Source organism: Peromyscus maniculatus, chromosome 6 (assembly GCF_049852395.1).
Source record: "Peromyscus maniculatus bairdii isolate BWxNUB_F1_BW_parent chromosome 6, HU_Pman_BW_mat_3.1, whole genome shotgun sequence".
NCBI classification, from domain to species: domain Eukaryota; kingdom Metazoa; phylum Chordata; class Mammalia; order Rodentia; family Cricetidae; genus Peromyscus; species Peromyscus maniculatus.
In genome coordinates, this window is record NC_134857.1 from 121,301,876 (window position 1) to 121,319,476 (window position 17,601).

The 17,601-nt window shown below is 41.8% G+C and overlaps 1 protein-coding gene across 8 annotated transcripts in view; it reads right to left on the reverse strand.

The window, feature by feature from the left end:
• Positions 1–2,501: 2,501 nt before the first annotated feature.
• Bmpr1b (bone morphogenetic protein receptor type 1B) overlaps positions 2,502–17,601 on the reverse strand; it is a 336,975-nt gene continuing 321,875 nt past the window's right edge. For all 8 annotated transcript variants that reach the window (XM_076575066.1, XM_016004741.3, XM_076575064.1 and 5 more), the window contains 3 exons: positions 12,952–13,127; positions 10,785–10,915; positions 2,502–6,142 (listed from right to left, as the gene is read on the reverse strand). In XM_076575066.1, the coding sequence (XP_076431181.1) occupies positions 6,017–6,142; positions 10,785–10,915; positions 12,952–13,127 (433 nt within the window). In that variant the 3' untranslated portion in view covers positions 2,502–6,016. The remainder of the gene's footprint in view (positions 6,143–10,784; positions 10,916–12,951; positions 13,128–17,601) is intronic.

A 17,601-nucleotide genomic window follows, 5' to 3' on the forward strand; every position in this document is an offset into this window, starting at 1 on the left:
AGTAGACCATTTCTAGGTTTGAGGTGGAAGGCGGCTATGCCTCTGAGGAGGAAGAGCAGAGGCAGCTCATTCCTCAGTGACAGACGGATCTGAAGAAGTATTATAGATTGACTGCCATCTTCCCCTTGACCTTTTTTTCTTATCCTGGCTAGCAGACAAAGGTAAATCACTGCACTAGAGAGAACATTCACCTCCAGGAGCTCCACAATGGTGACAAACTCGGGTATTTGCTCAAAGGATAAAGAAGTAAAGAAAACATGTCAAAGGGCCTTGAATAGACTCCATGCGTTGTCTGTGGATAAAAGAATGGAAATTTGATTAAGAAGGAAATAAAAGCAGTTAGTCACAGGAAAACACACACATGTTCCATAACAGAGTTCAGCCTCTGCCCCTCCTTTGAGCTTCAATAGCTAGAATTGACAATGCCACCAGAGTTTGGAGAAAATGCAAATATTTTTCAAGGTCAAATCAGGGAGTCCTCATCCACTGCCTATGAGGTCATTAGAGTCCTGAGATTGACTGGTCTCTGAATCCATCCTCAGTGTCAATGTATGGTAGTGAGTAAAGACTCTTCCTTTGTCACAGATATCCTCTGACTGGGTAAATATCAGAAGCCTGGGTAGAAATTACATAGCCCAGATAGTTCTCCTGATTGAGGATATTTCTGAACTTTGATGCTATTTCAGATGAGAAAACAAATCTGCCTCATATAAAGTGACCCACAGAAAGTAAAAACCCCACTTTCCTCAGCCCAATTCTGATACTTGCCTTTGAGTCCTGAGAGAGGCTTGGCTTGAACCATAACATGCAGAAGTTGGAGAATAGGAAATGTGGGTTCCAAAAGCAAGCCTCCTCAGGCTTTGAGCTGTTGTTAGCGATGCATCCACCAAAACTGTCAGAAAAGAGGCTGGACTGATGAACAACTACAATGCCCCCATCACGAACAGCTATATACTTGACATATTCACCTTATTTTTTAAAATAAGAGCCCAGAGGGCATTTTTATCTCAAGGTACAGATGAAAATATTGGGGCTCACAGATTACATGTTTCTGAAGACTCATGAAAGTAAAAATGAGGGAATAGAGCTAAGTTAATCTGCACCCTGAATATTACAGTACACTCGCTTGGCACAAGTGCAGCAGACTAAAATGCCAGACATCAGGACTTTGAATCCTTGGTTACTACGTCAGGAACCGTTCTTACTGTCCAACCCAAACAGTCTGGGCTTCTTCTGTCTTTCCAATCTCAGATAGATCCCCTCAGAAACAAGCTCCCCACCCTGCCCTCCAGACTCACACTCAGTGGAAGAGCAACCTTGGCTCCTCCTTTCCCTCTGCAGAGGACTTCCATGAGAGTGCTTTTGAGTCAAGAACAAGGGTCTCATTCCCCGACACAGAAAGCGCCAGTCTCTCACGTCACCCTGAAGCTTCCTTACCGTCACCGTTAGTTCTTGCCCTTCAGATCCTTAGGTCCTTCAAGCCCGTCTTTAGATCCAGTCCTCTCCCCCATTGACTTTCTACTCATTATCACATGGCCCTTGGAGAATCTGACCCTCTTGAAGCTCAAGAAGTTCAAATCTTCTTGAATCTGCCGCCATCCTGCTGAATTCAAAATCCATGAGAATAAATCTAAAAGCCTAGCCTCTGGGCTTTCGTGACCAACAATCATGTCCATGAATTTAAGACTACCATCTCAGATGACACCCTCTACCTGTCCTCAGTCTAGCTCTTCAAAATCTGGATTTCAATCACACCCTGTCTCGGTAAGCACTAGCACATTGCACAAGCACTATCAGATGCAGTTTCTTTCTCCTTAGTGACTGTGCCCTACTCTGGAGGTCCATGACACACAGCCCTTTGGCAACAATTCTTCTTTTCCTGGGTGTTGCTGGCACCTGGGCACACTGATTAAACCCTAGGATGTTGTCTCTGTACCTCTATCTGGAGTAAGATTTTAAAAAAAAAAATCACAAGCAACCAAAGCAAGGGGTGCCGTGAACCTCTACTAAGAACTGAGAATAGCTGAGTGCTTACCTAGGCATCTGTGCAATAGGTGTTACTGTTGGTCTCAACTTCAAGGGGAAGAAACAAACTTCAGAAGTTCAGACTGAACCCTATTCTCACAGCACTGGCTCGAGAGTGAGCCTTGGTCCTCGTGCAGCGCTGGGATCTGCTGGCCCACATTTAGGATTAACAACCTCTCCTGGTCCTCAGTGTCGCCCACGGCCAGCTGGCTGCTTCCCCTGTAAGCTGGAATTTTCCACAGGGAAACTTTACACTTTCTTCATTTCTCTCAAACCACCAGCTAGCCACCCCCCCCCCCACCAGACGACTGCGTTTCCTTAACGGAGAGAGTGGAAGGCATCCGTCCACACTCCCCTCCTGCTGCACAGTGTACACACTCCTCTGCTCTGCCTTCTTTACTGCCGCCGCCTTCCCATTGGTGGTCATGGGGTCATTTCAAAAACAAAGACAAGACACAACTATGAGACAACAGTCATAGTTCTTCTATGGGGGAATGACACCGTTTATTGAAGGAAATATGAAAACAGCTCATACACAATTTGTAACAAATACAATTGTTTGTTCCCTAACCCCGAATAATTACAGTATATACAAATTCCATAAGGCACTGGTTCCCCCTAAAGAACACAAATGAGATCTCTTTTGAAACAGAGAGAAAAGAATACCCCCATATGGTACCAGCTTTTCTCCTTAAAAACACGGCATTGGTTTATGTAACAATTCATTCTAATTGTTAACTAGTGTCATTTTGATGCAGCCACTGTTTATGGGACTGGGGGTTTCTGAGGTGGTATAACCCCCAAAACATGTTCAAATTTCTTAAAAAAATGTATTTTTCTCACTGCCTTTCCATCCACAAAGTGTGAGAACAGGTGAACAATATACAATTCTTGATAAATATGCATGGCCCTAGGAACTTTACCGTCAGTCATCATTAAGTACTTGTTATCCTTGACTACACACCAATTGAAATGTGTCAAAGAATTCCCTGCAAATAAAATCCCAGCATGCCATCTAAGACGCTTTCTGCTTAAGGAATATAAAAATGGTCAGGAGTGACTTCGGGGTACTCTGTCCAAGAGATCAGACATGGAGCTCACTACTCTTCATTTGTGAGTTAACAATCTACATGCTTCCATAAATAAATATTAGGTTTCATTTAGGACTTTATCATCCATAATATTTTACTCTCTAATCCACATACTAGAGTTGTGCCAGACTCCAGGATGAACATATTTACATATACATCTATATTTATATAATATATACACACATACATCAACCATAAACTTGAACATACAAAGCTTATCTAACAATAATTTAGGATTCCTTTTGGGGGAGAGAAATTAGAAGTAACTCTTACTCTTTGAAAGAGCCCTGAAGGTAAGCAGCAGTCAATTATATTAATAATTTGCAGGAAGTGAAAGCAAAAGATAAAATAACTTTCATTTCTGATATGCTAGAAGTTTAGAAGTTATCATGGATTATTGGGAAATGAACAGGTAGCCCTTAACAACAACTTAGTTTTATTAAGTAGATTTTCATAGGACAGAAATTATATTCATAAATAAATTATAAATTCTTACTTCATTGAAAATTGGTAATAACTGAGTGGATCTTTTAAAGTATCTCAATAATTTCAAGATTTTCATATTGAATAAATAAGGTTGATAATTAGAAAGTAAGCCGTGATTTTTCCCTAAGCAACAAAATGAACAATGTGGATGAGATCTGGGCTCTCTTAAGTTTCTCCCCATTCTTCACTGGAACCTTGGAAATCTAGTAAACTTTATATCATTAACAGCCTCGCCACAAACATTCTGGTTTGAAGTTATCCACATTTTAAAAATCTACTGATAAGAAAACACAGCTTGACCTAAGAGGTCCCCACAACCTCAATTAAACCTAAGGAAAACCAAGAAAAAAAAAATCAAGACATACTCAGTTAACTAGCAAAATGCTTCCTTAGGTGTTTATAGATGGACCTGTCTAGGCACTAAGGTTTTTCTTTCTCCCAGGCTCAGAGGACTGCCACCCTTAGTTTACAAACATATGGGGAAACTGTCTGTGGTAAATACAATTTAACAGAGAAATGGATCTTCAGTGGCTCAGCTTCTACTGGCCTCAGTAAGGACAAAATCTGATGACCATTAAATTAACAATGTGCTGTTTTTATTTTTTCAAATTCAAGAATGGAGAAGGTTTTCTTTCTTAGTGGAAAACAAAACATGGCTCTGTGGCACCAGGCAGTGAATTAGAACAGAAAAGGGCTCTTCTCTACAGTTTTCCCAAACTCCGAGCACTGCTCACAGACACTGTAGCTCCAGGACCTTTTCCTGATCAACAGCCTACCAGCTGTTTCCAGAGAAGAGGGAAATATTTCCTCCTTTCTCATGCAGCTGTCAATTTTTCTTAAAGTCTCCATCTTTTCAAGCACCCAGTGGTGAAATGTTTAAGAAAACACTGCCCCCTGGAGTATTCTGGAAGGAATGTCATTTTCTAAGGCAAAGTACTTCAACATTCCTTAATAACCAGTAAGTAATTTCTAATTATTAAGGAAGAAACACAGCAGGGAAATAAATGGATAAAGTTGCAAGGGTCATGTGGCATTTTCTACTTTACTGTGATCCTGTTTCTTAAGGAATATTGGCTTATCAGTGATTTCGCTCATATAGTCAAAAGTTAAAACCTCACAGGACTGAATCAGAAGATGTTTTTACACATGCCATAATGGAGAAACAGAATAAGTTAATAGTGAAATGCACATTAGAATGAATGAGTCATACCTAAGGTGTGAAACAATTAATTAAGAGGTCCCTACCGGATCCATATCTATTCTAGAATAAATCACAGCCGCCATGGTGTTTGATGACCTTCCTTAACTTCTCTCTGCTCAACCACTTGAAGCTTATTTTTAAATTGAAGTTTAGTGATAATAAACTAACATATGCTTCCTCTATGTCTTTTAAATCTGAGATTTAGAAAAAGACAACAACATACAACTATCCGTATCTAAACAAACTGTGATGTGTATACTTCTTTCCTGTGTTTCTGTGACCGGCTCTTACGCATATATCAGGAACAAGCCATCTATCTACACCTTCAATATCTGCCCTGCCTTACTGGCATGTTTTCCTAATCATTTCTATTTTAAAGTACCTCGTATCTACCGAACTCATGGCAGTTTTATTTAATATTGATCTTCTGATTTACGAGAACAAAAAGCATGCCCGTGCCAATTCTCTGCATATGAGGAAGCCTTTGCTTGTGTTTAATGAAATGGAGAGGATTTACCTGAAAGATCTGTCTAATACAACCAGAAACAGGTATGGTTCTAAAGAATACCCACCAACACATACCTCTATTAGTGACATAAAACCTTCATTTGTTCCACACTGGCTGAAGCTGCAAGAGGTCCACCTTCAGGATTCCAAACTGTGGTCCCAGGAAGGTGGGACTTGTATGCATGTATATTCACACTGCCCTGGCAGCCTTCAGCAGGCCTGGCCCAAACAGGTTTCAGTGGCTGGGGTAGTGAATCAGGGAAGTTGCATTCTAATCTACGTTCTCAGACTGTTTGGGTTTATAGAGTGCAAGAGTATTTTGCCAATGGAAAAACATTCGGACTTCTAGGAAATTTTCTAGAAAGAACTTTTGTTATTATTTAAACTATAGTTGTATAAACCTTAAAACATCTACAATATTTGTTTTATTTTGGTAAAATTAAAGTATCTTTTTTTAAAAAAATGGCAATCACAAAATACAGGGCTTTCTTAGAAAGCAACATGAATCATATCTTGAACAAGTTACCCAAATGGTTTCCCCTCCTTAGAAAGCCATAAGGACTCTGTGTCTCTGGGGCCTTCTATGTCTGTCCAGCTTGCTCCCTGAGAGGGGAAGTCTGAACCCATTGGGCAGTAGGACAATGTTCAAGGCTTGGGCTACAGATGTTTCTGTAAATCCTCTTGCTCGGTCCACAAATATCCAGCATCAGAGCTTAATGTCCTGGGACTCTGACATTTTGGCAAGTGTTTTCTTAACTCGCAAGGCTGTCAACCTGGAGGCAGGATTGTGAGCCCAACACTCTGTCATAAGCTTCCCCATCTGCCTGAGACACTGAAAGAGAAAGAAATATTGTAGTGATGTCAGAAGAATGTACTCTCGATAAGGCACTCAATATTTGGCTTTTAGTTGGTGTTCATGAAGTCTGAATATATTTTTAAGGCACCAGTATATGTGGACACAAAATTCACTCAAACTCTTTTTTTGTGTGAAATGATCATGACTCACAACAGATTCTCATATCTCCCTGTGACAAAAGAAAAAGGGAAGCTTTGAGGATACGGAAGGATGACTTTAAAGACAGTATTAAGCAAACATAATACCCAGTAAGTCTGAATTTTATAACATGTTTCAATATTTTATCTAATTCTGTACCACTCAAATAAACACAGCTATTCCTATATCGCCACAGTCTGTTCTAACAGTGGCACAATGCTGTACCACTTAGCAAGATTAATGATTTGCCTGTGGTCTATCAATTGTTCCTACTACAAAGCACAATTTCCCTTCATTAGAGATCAGCAGTGAAGAGCTTTCAAATGACACCAGTACCCACAGTCTCCTTCAGAAGAATGTAACTCCAGCATCTCATAATGCTCTCTGAACAGCTTACTGGAGCATACATACACTAGGAAGCAATGCAAGAACTACACACTGAGCCAATGAACCAGTTATTTTAAGTGAATTTACATGGACAGCTTACTTGACGAACAGTGCTCTAGGCACTTCTTTTTGGTGGGCTCAGTACATGTTTGATAAGAGTCTTCTTTATCAGAATGTACTTCAAATGCATCTGTAACACGAATCTTAAAAGGCCTTATTAATAAAAACAAACCAGGGAGCCAGCTATTTGGGTGAACGCTGAAAGACCAGAGAAACAGAACAAGCCACAGCCAAACTCACCTTGCCAACTCCAAGGCCAATCCTGTTTCTATGAATCTTCAGACTGAATGCCTCTGAGTCCTCACCTCTGAGGGTCTCAGTTCAACTGCTGCTTAGTTCCTGTCTCCTCACGCCTTATATACCATTCTCTACCCAGCCAGGTCACTCCCTGGGATTAAAGGCCTGTGTGCTTCCCATGCAAAGGCATGAGATCTCAAGTGCTGGGATTAAAGGCGTGTGCCACCACTGCCCGACTCTGTTCCCAGTGTGGCTTTGAACTCATAGAGATCCAGATGGATCTCTGCCTCATAAGTGATAGGATTAAGGGTGTGTGCCACCACTGCCTGACCTCTATGTCTAATCTAGTGGCTGGCTCTGTCCCCTGACCCCCAGATAAGCTTTATTGGGGTACACAATATATCATGACACTCATCTTGAATTTTCCAACATGCCAGAGACTCAGTTGTGGGTGAGTGAAGGTGGACAGGGGGGTGGAGAGACACTGGAACAGATAACAAGGCTGGAGTCCACGTTTTGTCCACTCGCTTGATCCAGCCCAGCAGAGCCTTCCACACATATGCGGGGTTCACATTTAAACCCTTACAGGAGACAGATTAGCTCAAATAACCTCTTGGGATTCAATTTAATACACACACACACACACACACACACACACACACACACTTACACTATTGGGTAACCAGTTTAGGAGCTCTTCCCTAAAAAAGACCGCTGTCATCATGGTCAGCCCTAAAATCACATACATCCAAGTAACTTTATATAGCCTAAGCAGGTGGTATTTATATGGTTAGGAATACACATACACGTGTGTGTGTGTGTGTGTGTGTGTGTGTGTGTGTGTGTGTGTGTGTGTGTGTGTAAAGCAGTAACTAAAGAAATGGAGGCTACAAATTTGAGAGAGAGCAAGGGGTACAAGACAAGGATTGAGGGAGGAAAGAAAAGGGGGAAACAATGAAATTACATTTCAATTTCAAAAATAAAAATACTGTTAATTTCATTTTTAATTGTGAGTTGTGTATGTGCATGTATGGGTACACATATCTATGAGTACAGAAAGGACAGAAGAGGGCACCAGATTGCCTGGAGTACAGTTACAGGCTGTTGTGAGCTGGGAACCAAACCCAGGTCAACTTCAAACGGAGTGTGCTCTCTTAACCAGTGAGGCATCTCTCTCACCCCAAGGCCCCAGCACTTTCGTTGATGAAGAGGCCATCACAGAGAGGCAGGTCAGCAGAATGCAACCTCTATCATGTCACTGTATGGAAACCCCAGCCTTCAGAAAGAAGGGCCTGGACTTACCACGAAGAAATGAATCATAGTGCTTGAAAACACACAGAGAGAAAGAAACAACAGCCTCTATGCAAACATCACAGCTGACATATGAAATAATGTTCTCTGTTATGTAGGCTCAATCTTGACCGTTCACCATGTTGCATAATTGACAAAATAAAATTTTTTAAAAAAGGAATAGATTTGATGCAGTACAGATATACAAATACTGCAATAAGCCAGAATTACTGTCACCATCAAAATGAATGTTAGTGATGCAAATTAAGAATTTTGGCGCCGGGTGTTGGTGGCGCACGCCTTTAATCCCAGCACTCGGGAGGCAGAGCCAGGCGGATCTCTGTGAGTTCGAGGCCAGCCTGGGCTACCAAGTGAGCTCCAGGAAAGGCGCAAAGCTACACAGAGAAACCCTGTCTCGAAAAACCAAAAAAAAAAAAAAAAAGAATTTTGGCAACTACCTCTCATCTGCCGGGTGGCGGCATAGACTGGGGAGAGATGCCCTTCCCTTGACCCCTACTTATCAATGCCCGAGGAGGGTGGGAGAGCTGGCCCTGTAGTCATAAGAGTGGGAGAGCTGTCTCTGACCCCCACCAGTTGCAACATTTGGGAGTGTTGCCTGGGCAACACAATGAAGCCAACCCTGTTGGTGGAGGTGTGGGTGAGCCAGCCCCTGTCCTGTGGCAGCATGGGCAGTGCAAGTTGCCCTCCTTCCCACCCCCACTCCCCCTATCAATGCCTGAGGCAGCTGGGAGATCCCTTGAGATCACAAGAGAGGGAGAGCTGTCCTACCCCCACCAGCCTGTACCTCACGGGGTTAACATAATAGAGCCAACCCTGTTGGCAAAGGTATGGGTAGTCAGCCCTGAAGTTGTAAACATGGGAGAGCTTCCCCTACTAGTAGTCTGTCATGTGGCAGTGTGGGTGTGCGTGGGTCAGAGATGACCCCTTTACCCCTCACCCCTTACGGCCTGCGACAGATGAGAGAGTTGACCCTCCCCCTACCAGCTGTAGCACTCAGGAAATCTGGCTCGGTTCCTCGCCTAGGCAACACAACAGAGCTGGCCGGGTAGTTGGAGGTAAGGATGACCCAGGCTGAGATTGTGAGCAAAGGAGAACTGTCCCCATTACTCATCTGACATGTGGCAGCATGGACAGAGGAGAAATGCCCTCCTACCTCCCACCCATCAACACCTGAGACTGGAGGAGAAGCTGGCCATGGAGTCTTAAGAGTGAGAGAGCTGTCCCTCACCCTCAGCAGCAGCAGCAGCACTCGGGAGAGTGGCCCCTGTATCTCATAGGGGCGACACAATAGAGCTGGCCCTGATGGTGCAGGTGTGGGAGAGCAGACCCTGAGGGTATGAAAGTAAAAGAACTGGCCCCACCCCTCACTCATTGCTGCAAGAGGTGAATTAGCCAAGACAATGCTGGGGAGCTCCCCCTGGTGGTCAGAACAGGAGAGAACAGGCAGGTAGACCAACCTTAGTCCAGGCTCAGAACTAGGGTTATGACTTGATCTGCCCCAACATCCACCCCATCCATGATCTGCTGGAGCACATGAAGGAACCTGACCTGCAGACCAAAAGCTGCAGGATCTCCACAACACAGGTCAACAATGTCCAGTGAAGGTCCAGAATTGATAGTACAATAGTAACAGAGACCTCAAACCAGACCAATGACTCTTTGCAATGTACACTTGCAAGTAAATTACACAGACAAAAAGGAATTTACTGCATGACTTAATGTGTCACACCACAGCTTCCATGATGAGATTTTTTAAATGATCCCCCCCCCCCCGGTGGTATTGTGTTCCCCAAAATATTGTATACCCTAATAAACTTAACTGGGGTCAGAGAACAGAAAAGCCACTAGATACTTAGGATAGGCAGTGGTAGCACACGCCTTTAATCTTAGCATTCCAGAGGCAGAAATCCATGTGTTCAAGGATACAGACAGGCATAGTGACTCACGCCTTTAATCCCAGAAAGCAAGCCTTTAATCCCAGGGAGTGATGGTAGAAAGCAGAAAGTTATATAAGGCATGAGGACCAGAAACTAGAAGCATTTGGCTGGTTTAGCTTTTAGATTTTGAGCAGCACAGTTCAGCTGAGAGCCATTCGGATATGAGGACACAGAGGCTTCCAGTCCGAGGAAACAAGATCATCTGAGAAGTTGGCCAGGTGAGGTTAGCTGTGGCTTATTCTGTCTCTCTGATCTTCCAATATTCACCCCAATAACTGGCCTCAGGTTTGATTTTATTAATAAGAACTTTTAAGGTTCGTGCTATACCCCCCCTTTTTTCTTTTCCCTTTCTTCTCTTAAATTTTGTTTTATTTTGGGGGAGGTACAAGGGTAGAGGGGAGGTGCAAAGGGACAGGGAAATGAATGGGATCAGGATACATGACGCAAGAGACACATAGAATAACTAAAAAGGAAAGAGAAAAAATAATTTTGGCAAAACAGAAATGTATCTAGAAGTCATCCATACCCTCCCCCAAGCCTGGCCTTACCTCATCACTACTCCACCGATTGGGGAATGAAGGCCGTAACTTCTTAATGCACACAATTTCTCTCATGTCCTCATAAGAAGGGTCACTGGGCACCAGGTCATGATAGGGAAGTTGGTATTCTTCTACTATACCTAAAGGCATGTTTTTTATTAATATTATTTCCTATGAACTGGTAAAAAATATGCCTAACATACAACTTTCCTCAATTAACAAATCAACTATTAATATTAAATATAGGCTCTGGTTAACAATGAAGTAAATCTTGAAAAGCACCCAAATAACAACTTAGTTTACAAAAAATAATAGGAAACCCAATGACACATATTATCATAGGTCCATAAGCCTCCCCCAAGCCAATGGCTAATTTCCAAAAGCTGAGTTAAACAGGCATACACAACGTGCATGAACTAGTTACATTTTTAAGTCCATATTAAGTCTCAATGTAAAATTAGAAGACACATCTTGAATCAATGCCACATCACATGTAACCGCTTCTTATTACTGGCATATGAGACCAAGAACGCCATAAGTTTGGAAGAGTAGCCTACTTAAACAAATGTCAGATTCATTTATTTGTGTTTAATCATAAGATGTTTTGTACATTCAATATTGGAAAGTTGTATATCCAAAAATATCATCAATGATTCATCTTAGGTTTGAAAATTATGTGATTTTCATTTTCTTCTTTAAACTTTCTATTTTATTTACCTCATCCTGTCTAATAGCTAATTTTACTTTTTAAAAACTTTGCCCTGTCCTTTAAGAAGGTAGGCTATTTTAATATGTTCTTTGTCAACCTTATCTAATGAGCTCTTCATGTAAACCCTGTCCTCCAGTGATGGACAGAGTTTCTGAACAACCTCCCAGATTCTTTCCTAAGCTGCTTTTGGTAGAAATGCTGTCACTGTTGACCTGAACAGGATGAAACCATTGAGTTCTAAGATGATTTGCTAGAGCATTACATTCATTAGGATGACGGCATATACCTATGAGTACTAGGGAACCTGAGGCAGAGTTCACAGCTCTGCTTTCAAAGGTAGGCAGGATTGCATAGAGAATGCCAGGCCAACCTGGATTACAGAGTGAGATTCTGTCTCAAAAAACAAATAACAATAATAAATTTCACTGGGGATTTATTCAGGCAAAATCTAGGGTATGTGTTATGTTTTTGTTTTTTGTGTTTTTGAGAATTCAAACTCATATAGAATATAAAGGACTCAAAGATTCTGAACTTTTTTTCAAGCAGTTCAAACTCATTGCCTGTTTGTCAGTTGTGGACACCTGCTTTGACTACACAGCATTATTACATTCCATCTGTGTTTCTTGTTCTTCTGTTTGATTCACTGTAATCTCAGTACCCAGGGTAATGAAATACTGGGCCCAACTCACAAGAGACATCACTTCATTTGAGCACTTTCTAACTCTAAAGACACTGACCTAGATACACCTTGAGGGTGAAGACTATCTATTTAACTCATTACATTGATGGATAGTAAGGTAGGTATAAAAAGCTACATGAGACACAGGTAGAACCAGGGGCTGAAGAGATGGACCAGTGGTTAAGAGAACTTGCTGCCTTTGCAGAGGACCAGAGTATGGCTTCCAGAACTCATGTCAAGCAGCTGGTCTTAATTAGAAATTCTTATGCTTGTGGGAAAATCATTATGAACAATAACAATATTTTTCTTTTGACAAAAAAAAAAATGAGTGTTCAGGAATGGGTGTCCCACTCTCAAATGTCTCTGGGCTATGTCTGCAGAGGAAGCACAGAGAATGCAGCAGTGAGGTTGGGAATGAGGTCCAGTAGGTAGGCAAGGAGAAGCGGAATGGGGTAGGAGAGAAGGGGGTTGATGTGTTGGAGAAAATCTAAGAGAGAAATCTAATGGTAGAAAGAGAAGCAGAAGGTGATGTATGACAAGCCAGGGGAAGCTGGCGGTGAGTCCAGAACCATGCATTCACTGGTCAGGGTAGGGGAGGAGATAACCACTCAAAGATGGTTCTGATAGATATTTCCTGGAAGGTTTCGAACAGCATCAACAGGAATAAAGGGGAAGGGAAAGAAAATCTGAGACTGTTTGTAATACACCAACTTTAATCCTTTCTGATCAGAAAGGTTTTGTAAACATCTCCCAGGAGTAGTAGCTCTTCAAAGACATTTCCTTCTTACCTCCAGAAACACATCTCCTTGCAATCTCCCAGAGGATGAGTCCAAAACTGTACATGTCAGCCATGATATAAGACTGGAAATGATTTCTATTCAAGCTCTCGTCCAGCACTTCTGGAGGCATATAGCGCTTGGTGCCAACCCGTGTGTTGGGTGGAATGTCAACCTCATTTGTATCACTGAGGGAAAGCAAAGCGAGCAAGCATTGTCAGCACTGGAGAGGCCGCTGTGGCTCTCAGAAAGAGCATGTCAGTAGCAATGCAAAGAGAAAAACGTTCAGTGAACAAAACAATTCCTCAAACAATGTTTCTCAGTGAAAATTAAACATTTATAGATGAAACATCCAGACCATATGCAACTAAATGAGAATGAAGCCCCAACACACAAAATTATATTACTACAAAATTAAACTGTCAACTATTATTAAATATCTAACAAAAACTGTGCACAGTAGTTTACACATATAATCCAAACCCCTGGGATGTAGAGCAAGAGAATCAGGAGTTCAAGGCCAGCCTCAGCTATGTAATGAATTTGAGGTCAGCCTGACTGACATGAAACCTGTCTCAAAAGATAAAATAAACAGTGCCAAATAAATACCCAAAATGTACCTTTCTTCTCTGTACATTTTAATTAGTTTCCTCTTATAACTGGTAAGTACATCTATCAACTTGGTTTAAACATCTTAATAATATTTTATGAGGGAGGAAAGTATGCCAGAAATAGGTTTAAAGGGAAGCTAGAAAAAAAGTGTCATGTGGGAAAGCATCACCTAACACACTGCATGAAACTGGTAACTCCCAAAGAACTAATAAAGAACAGTTTCCCTCCTGCTATCCCTGCTGATAACTATTATCAGTGAGTACAAAGGGGGTATTTCATTGACATGTTGCCTGTGTGTGTTACGATGTGTCTCTTTTAATCATCAGAAGAATTTAATAGTGGTTCCAATTATGGAATTTTAAGGATTTAGACAGAAAAAAATATAGGAAAAATGATAGCTTAAGGGCTCTAGTTATATTCAAGAATATATACTGAGAAAGGAAAGCAAGAACCATCTTAGGCTAGGGCACCCAAGAGTGGATCAGGAGAGCTGGAGATATTCTGGCCCCAGGGGGTGAAGATTTTTGACAGCTCCACTCTTCTACCTCCTTTATGTCTGTTTGGATCTAGGAGGATGAGCAGTGTTTGGGGAATGTGTGGTAAAGATCCATCTCTGCTGGGAAACTGAAATGTCACTGCTACCAAACAACATGAGTAAGATCCATCTCTAGACTCTCCCCCTGCATCTCCAACTCTTCCCGTCAACTAGTCCAATTGAAAATGATCAAGGTTCTCAATGTCCATCAACTGCAGACAGCAGTTCCTCCCACATGCTTGGGATGGCCATTCCTTCTCCCTTTCCTTTGCCACCCCTGTGTCTCCCAATAGTGTCTGAATAGCATCTTGCCTATAATTAGCAGAAAATATCTTCCCTAGAAGTATCTGGATAAGTATCTAACAATGTAAAGACTTTAAGTTCCTGTAAGTACTGAATATCTGTCAATTGGTATGGCCCTGAAGATGAATGCTCTAATTCATCTTCACTCATTACAAAGCTTACACGCAGTAGGGAAAAAAATGAACTGGGAAGAATGAAAAGGCCTGCTAACAGTAACCTTTGCTATGGATAATTTAAACAGAGGTAAAAAAAAAAAAATACCCCACAAAAATGAATTGGAACTTATATCCTCACAGATAGATGGAATTTTATTGGGCAAGCAGATTTTGTGAAAAATTACTATTAAGATAACAATAAATGCCTTCACCACCACATTTAAACAGCAAACATGCAAATTGTAGGTAACTCCTTCTGGATACTATCAGATTTCATATTCTCTAAGATAGAGTTCTGCCTCTTCCACCGGGCATGTTTCTATGTTAGAAAGTGGATCAGGGACTTGCTGTGAGATTGCATCTTCTAGTAACATCAGAGGCTATACATCAAGCATGAGCTGAACAAGGATGACACCAATGAACATACTAAACTGGGTGGGGGAAAGTCCATGGAGCCATGAACCATACACAAAGAAGTACAGGCAACTGAGTAAAGTTGGGAGGAGGAGAGGTGGCCCTCCCCAGGCTAGAGTATACCAACTGGTTGTCCAGTTCAAACTGTCAGTCATGAAAACACACAAATAATGTTATATGAACTCAATAGGTCATATTTAGGAATATATATGTATGTATAAATATATGTATGCAATAACAATCAGTGGGGGGACAGGGGCCAATATTTTGGAGAAGAGTTGGTATGGTATATAGGAAGGGTTGGAGGGAGGAAAGAGATGGAAGAAATGCTGTAATTAAATTATAAACTCAAAATATACAAACAAACAAAAGAAATCAACTAAGAGATAACATCTTTGACATTCTGTAGGATCATACCTGTTCTCAAGTAATAGAAAAGAAAAAAAAAGTGAGCTTCTATTAATCTTTAAGACCAAAATTGGAAATCAAGTTGACCACTGATGTGTCAAGAATAAAGGAAGAAAAAATAAAGTGGATTCAGAAGCTGCTATGCATATAAAAAGAGGGTAGAGACAGGGTCACCAAAAAAAGTCAAAGAGAAAGAAGGGAGCAGAGAAGGTCAGGGGCCTTCAGCTTATTCTAACCTCCTTTCCTATGGAGGAGTGCAGAGCATTGAGCAACAAAGTCAGCAAGAAAAGATGCACATTGTAAAAAGGGTGCAGGAGTGGAGAGACTAACTCCAACCCGCGGAGTGACTGCAGGTGCCACTGTGGCTACACATGTGAGCTGCCAAATCATAGGACTGGACATAGGAAGTATAAACAGGATGTCGGTTACTTCTAGGAGACATGAAAAGGAACAAAACGGGGAAGGGAACAATTGACCTTTGAAATGCCTTAAGTTTATAATATATTATAAATACAAATATGCATTATTAAATAAACCATAAGTATATTTAATATAACCCAGCAGGACAAATGACTAGAAAGGGTACATTTTAAAGACTAAGGATAAACTATAGGCATAAGACCTTGAAATTCAAAAGTGACTTATTAGATAAAATTAGCTAAAAAAATGGATGTCTGCTAAGAACTGAAAATACTCTGTCATAAATGTGGGTCCTGCATTAAATATCAAGGAAACATGAGCTCTCTATCTTTCCCATGGAGAAAGGTGGGAGGTTCTCTTTACCTCTCCTGTGGAGAACAGTGGGGTTAATCCCAGAGGCTGGTGATGGAGGCAAAGGCTTTAGAGAATTACAGGAACAGACTGTCTCAGTTATAAATTTCATAATTAATATCCCCACTAGACCCAACCAAGCTTTTGTTCTTCTTAAGGTGTATACCAAGGAGTTATAAACTTAAGCAGAGTTAGAAAATAAATGTGACTTGAAGATTAATAATGTCGATGCAAAAGCCACAGCTTTCATCTCAAAGAGGAAAAGGGGGAGTTTATTTTGACTGACAATAACCCAGGAACAAAGAGTTAGGTTACTCCAAACTCCATGTTGCAACATGGAAGTGGTTTCATGAAGTGTCACAGTTTTGCAGAACAAAAAAAGGGCAAAGGTCAAGGCCTGTTTAGAGTACATTAGTAGGCACACCAAAGACAGAGTAACAGCAAGGTGGGGGAAGCCTTCCATCAAGTGTGTGAGGAGTGTAAAGAGGGTATGTCAAAGAGGAAACAGGTCCTGAGATTCCCGACAGGATGTTCCAGATAGGAATGCAGAGCATTTTTTTTTTTTCTGTTTTTGATTTTTTTAAAAACAGGGTTTCTCTGTATAGCCATGGCTGTCCTGGACCTCCCTCTGTAGACCAAGATAGCCTTAAACTCAGAGATTAGCCTGCCTCTGCCTCCCAAGTGCTGGGACTGGTGTGGGTATGAGTGAGCCAGGGGAGGGCTTGAGGGCAGGAAAAGTGGCCCTGCATCTTGCTGCCTCTTGCTGGTCACAGTAGAACTGCTCCTGCCCCTCACCAACTGCATCACTCTGGAGAGTAGGCCCTACACCTTACCTGAGCAACACAGTAGAGCTAGCCCTGGTGCAATGTGTGTGGGTGAGCCAGCTCTGAGGGTGAGGGCAGGAGAACTGGCCATGCCCATTGCTGCCCGCTGCACTGGGTGAGCTATCTGGGGCAGGGATAGAGAGCTTGCCCTGCTGGTGAGGATGAGGGAGAGCTCACAGCTGACCAACCCAGCTACCACCCAGGCCCAGAAGCAGGGCGAAGTCAGTCCATCCCAACATCCACCCCATCTATGAACTGCTGGAGCATCTATGAGGGGCCCGGTCCTGCAGATCCAAAACTGCAGGGTATCCATGACATAGGGCAACCACAGAATATCCAAGAAGAGCCCCAGTGAGGGCCCAGTTAATAGTACAGCAAAAGCCAGAGGCCTCAAACCAGATCAATGACTCATTGCAATGAACACTTGCAAGTAAAGATGTATGAACTAAGGGTATACTCTGTGACTCACTGGACCACACTATAGCTTCCATGATGAGATTTTTTTTTCTTTTCAATTTTAATTTTTTGTGGGGGAAGGTTGAAATGGCAGAACACAGATGAGAAGGGATGGGCAGATGAATGCTATCAGGGTGCATTGAAGGGTCCAGGAATATAGAAATACAAAATCATAAGCCTAAAA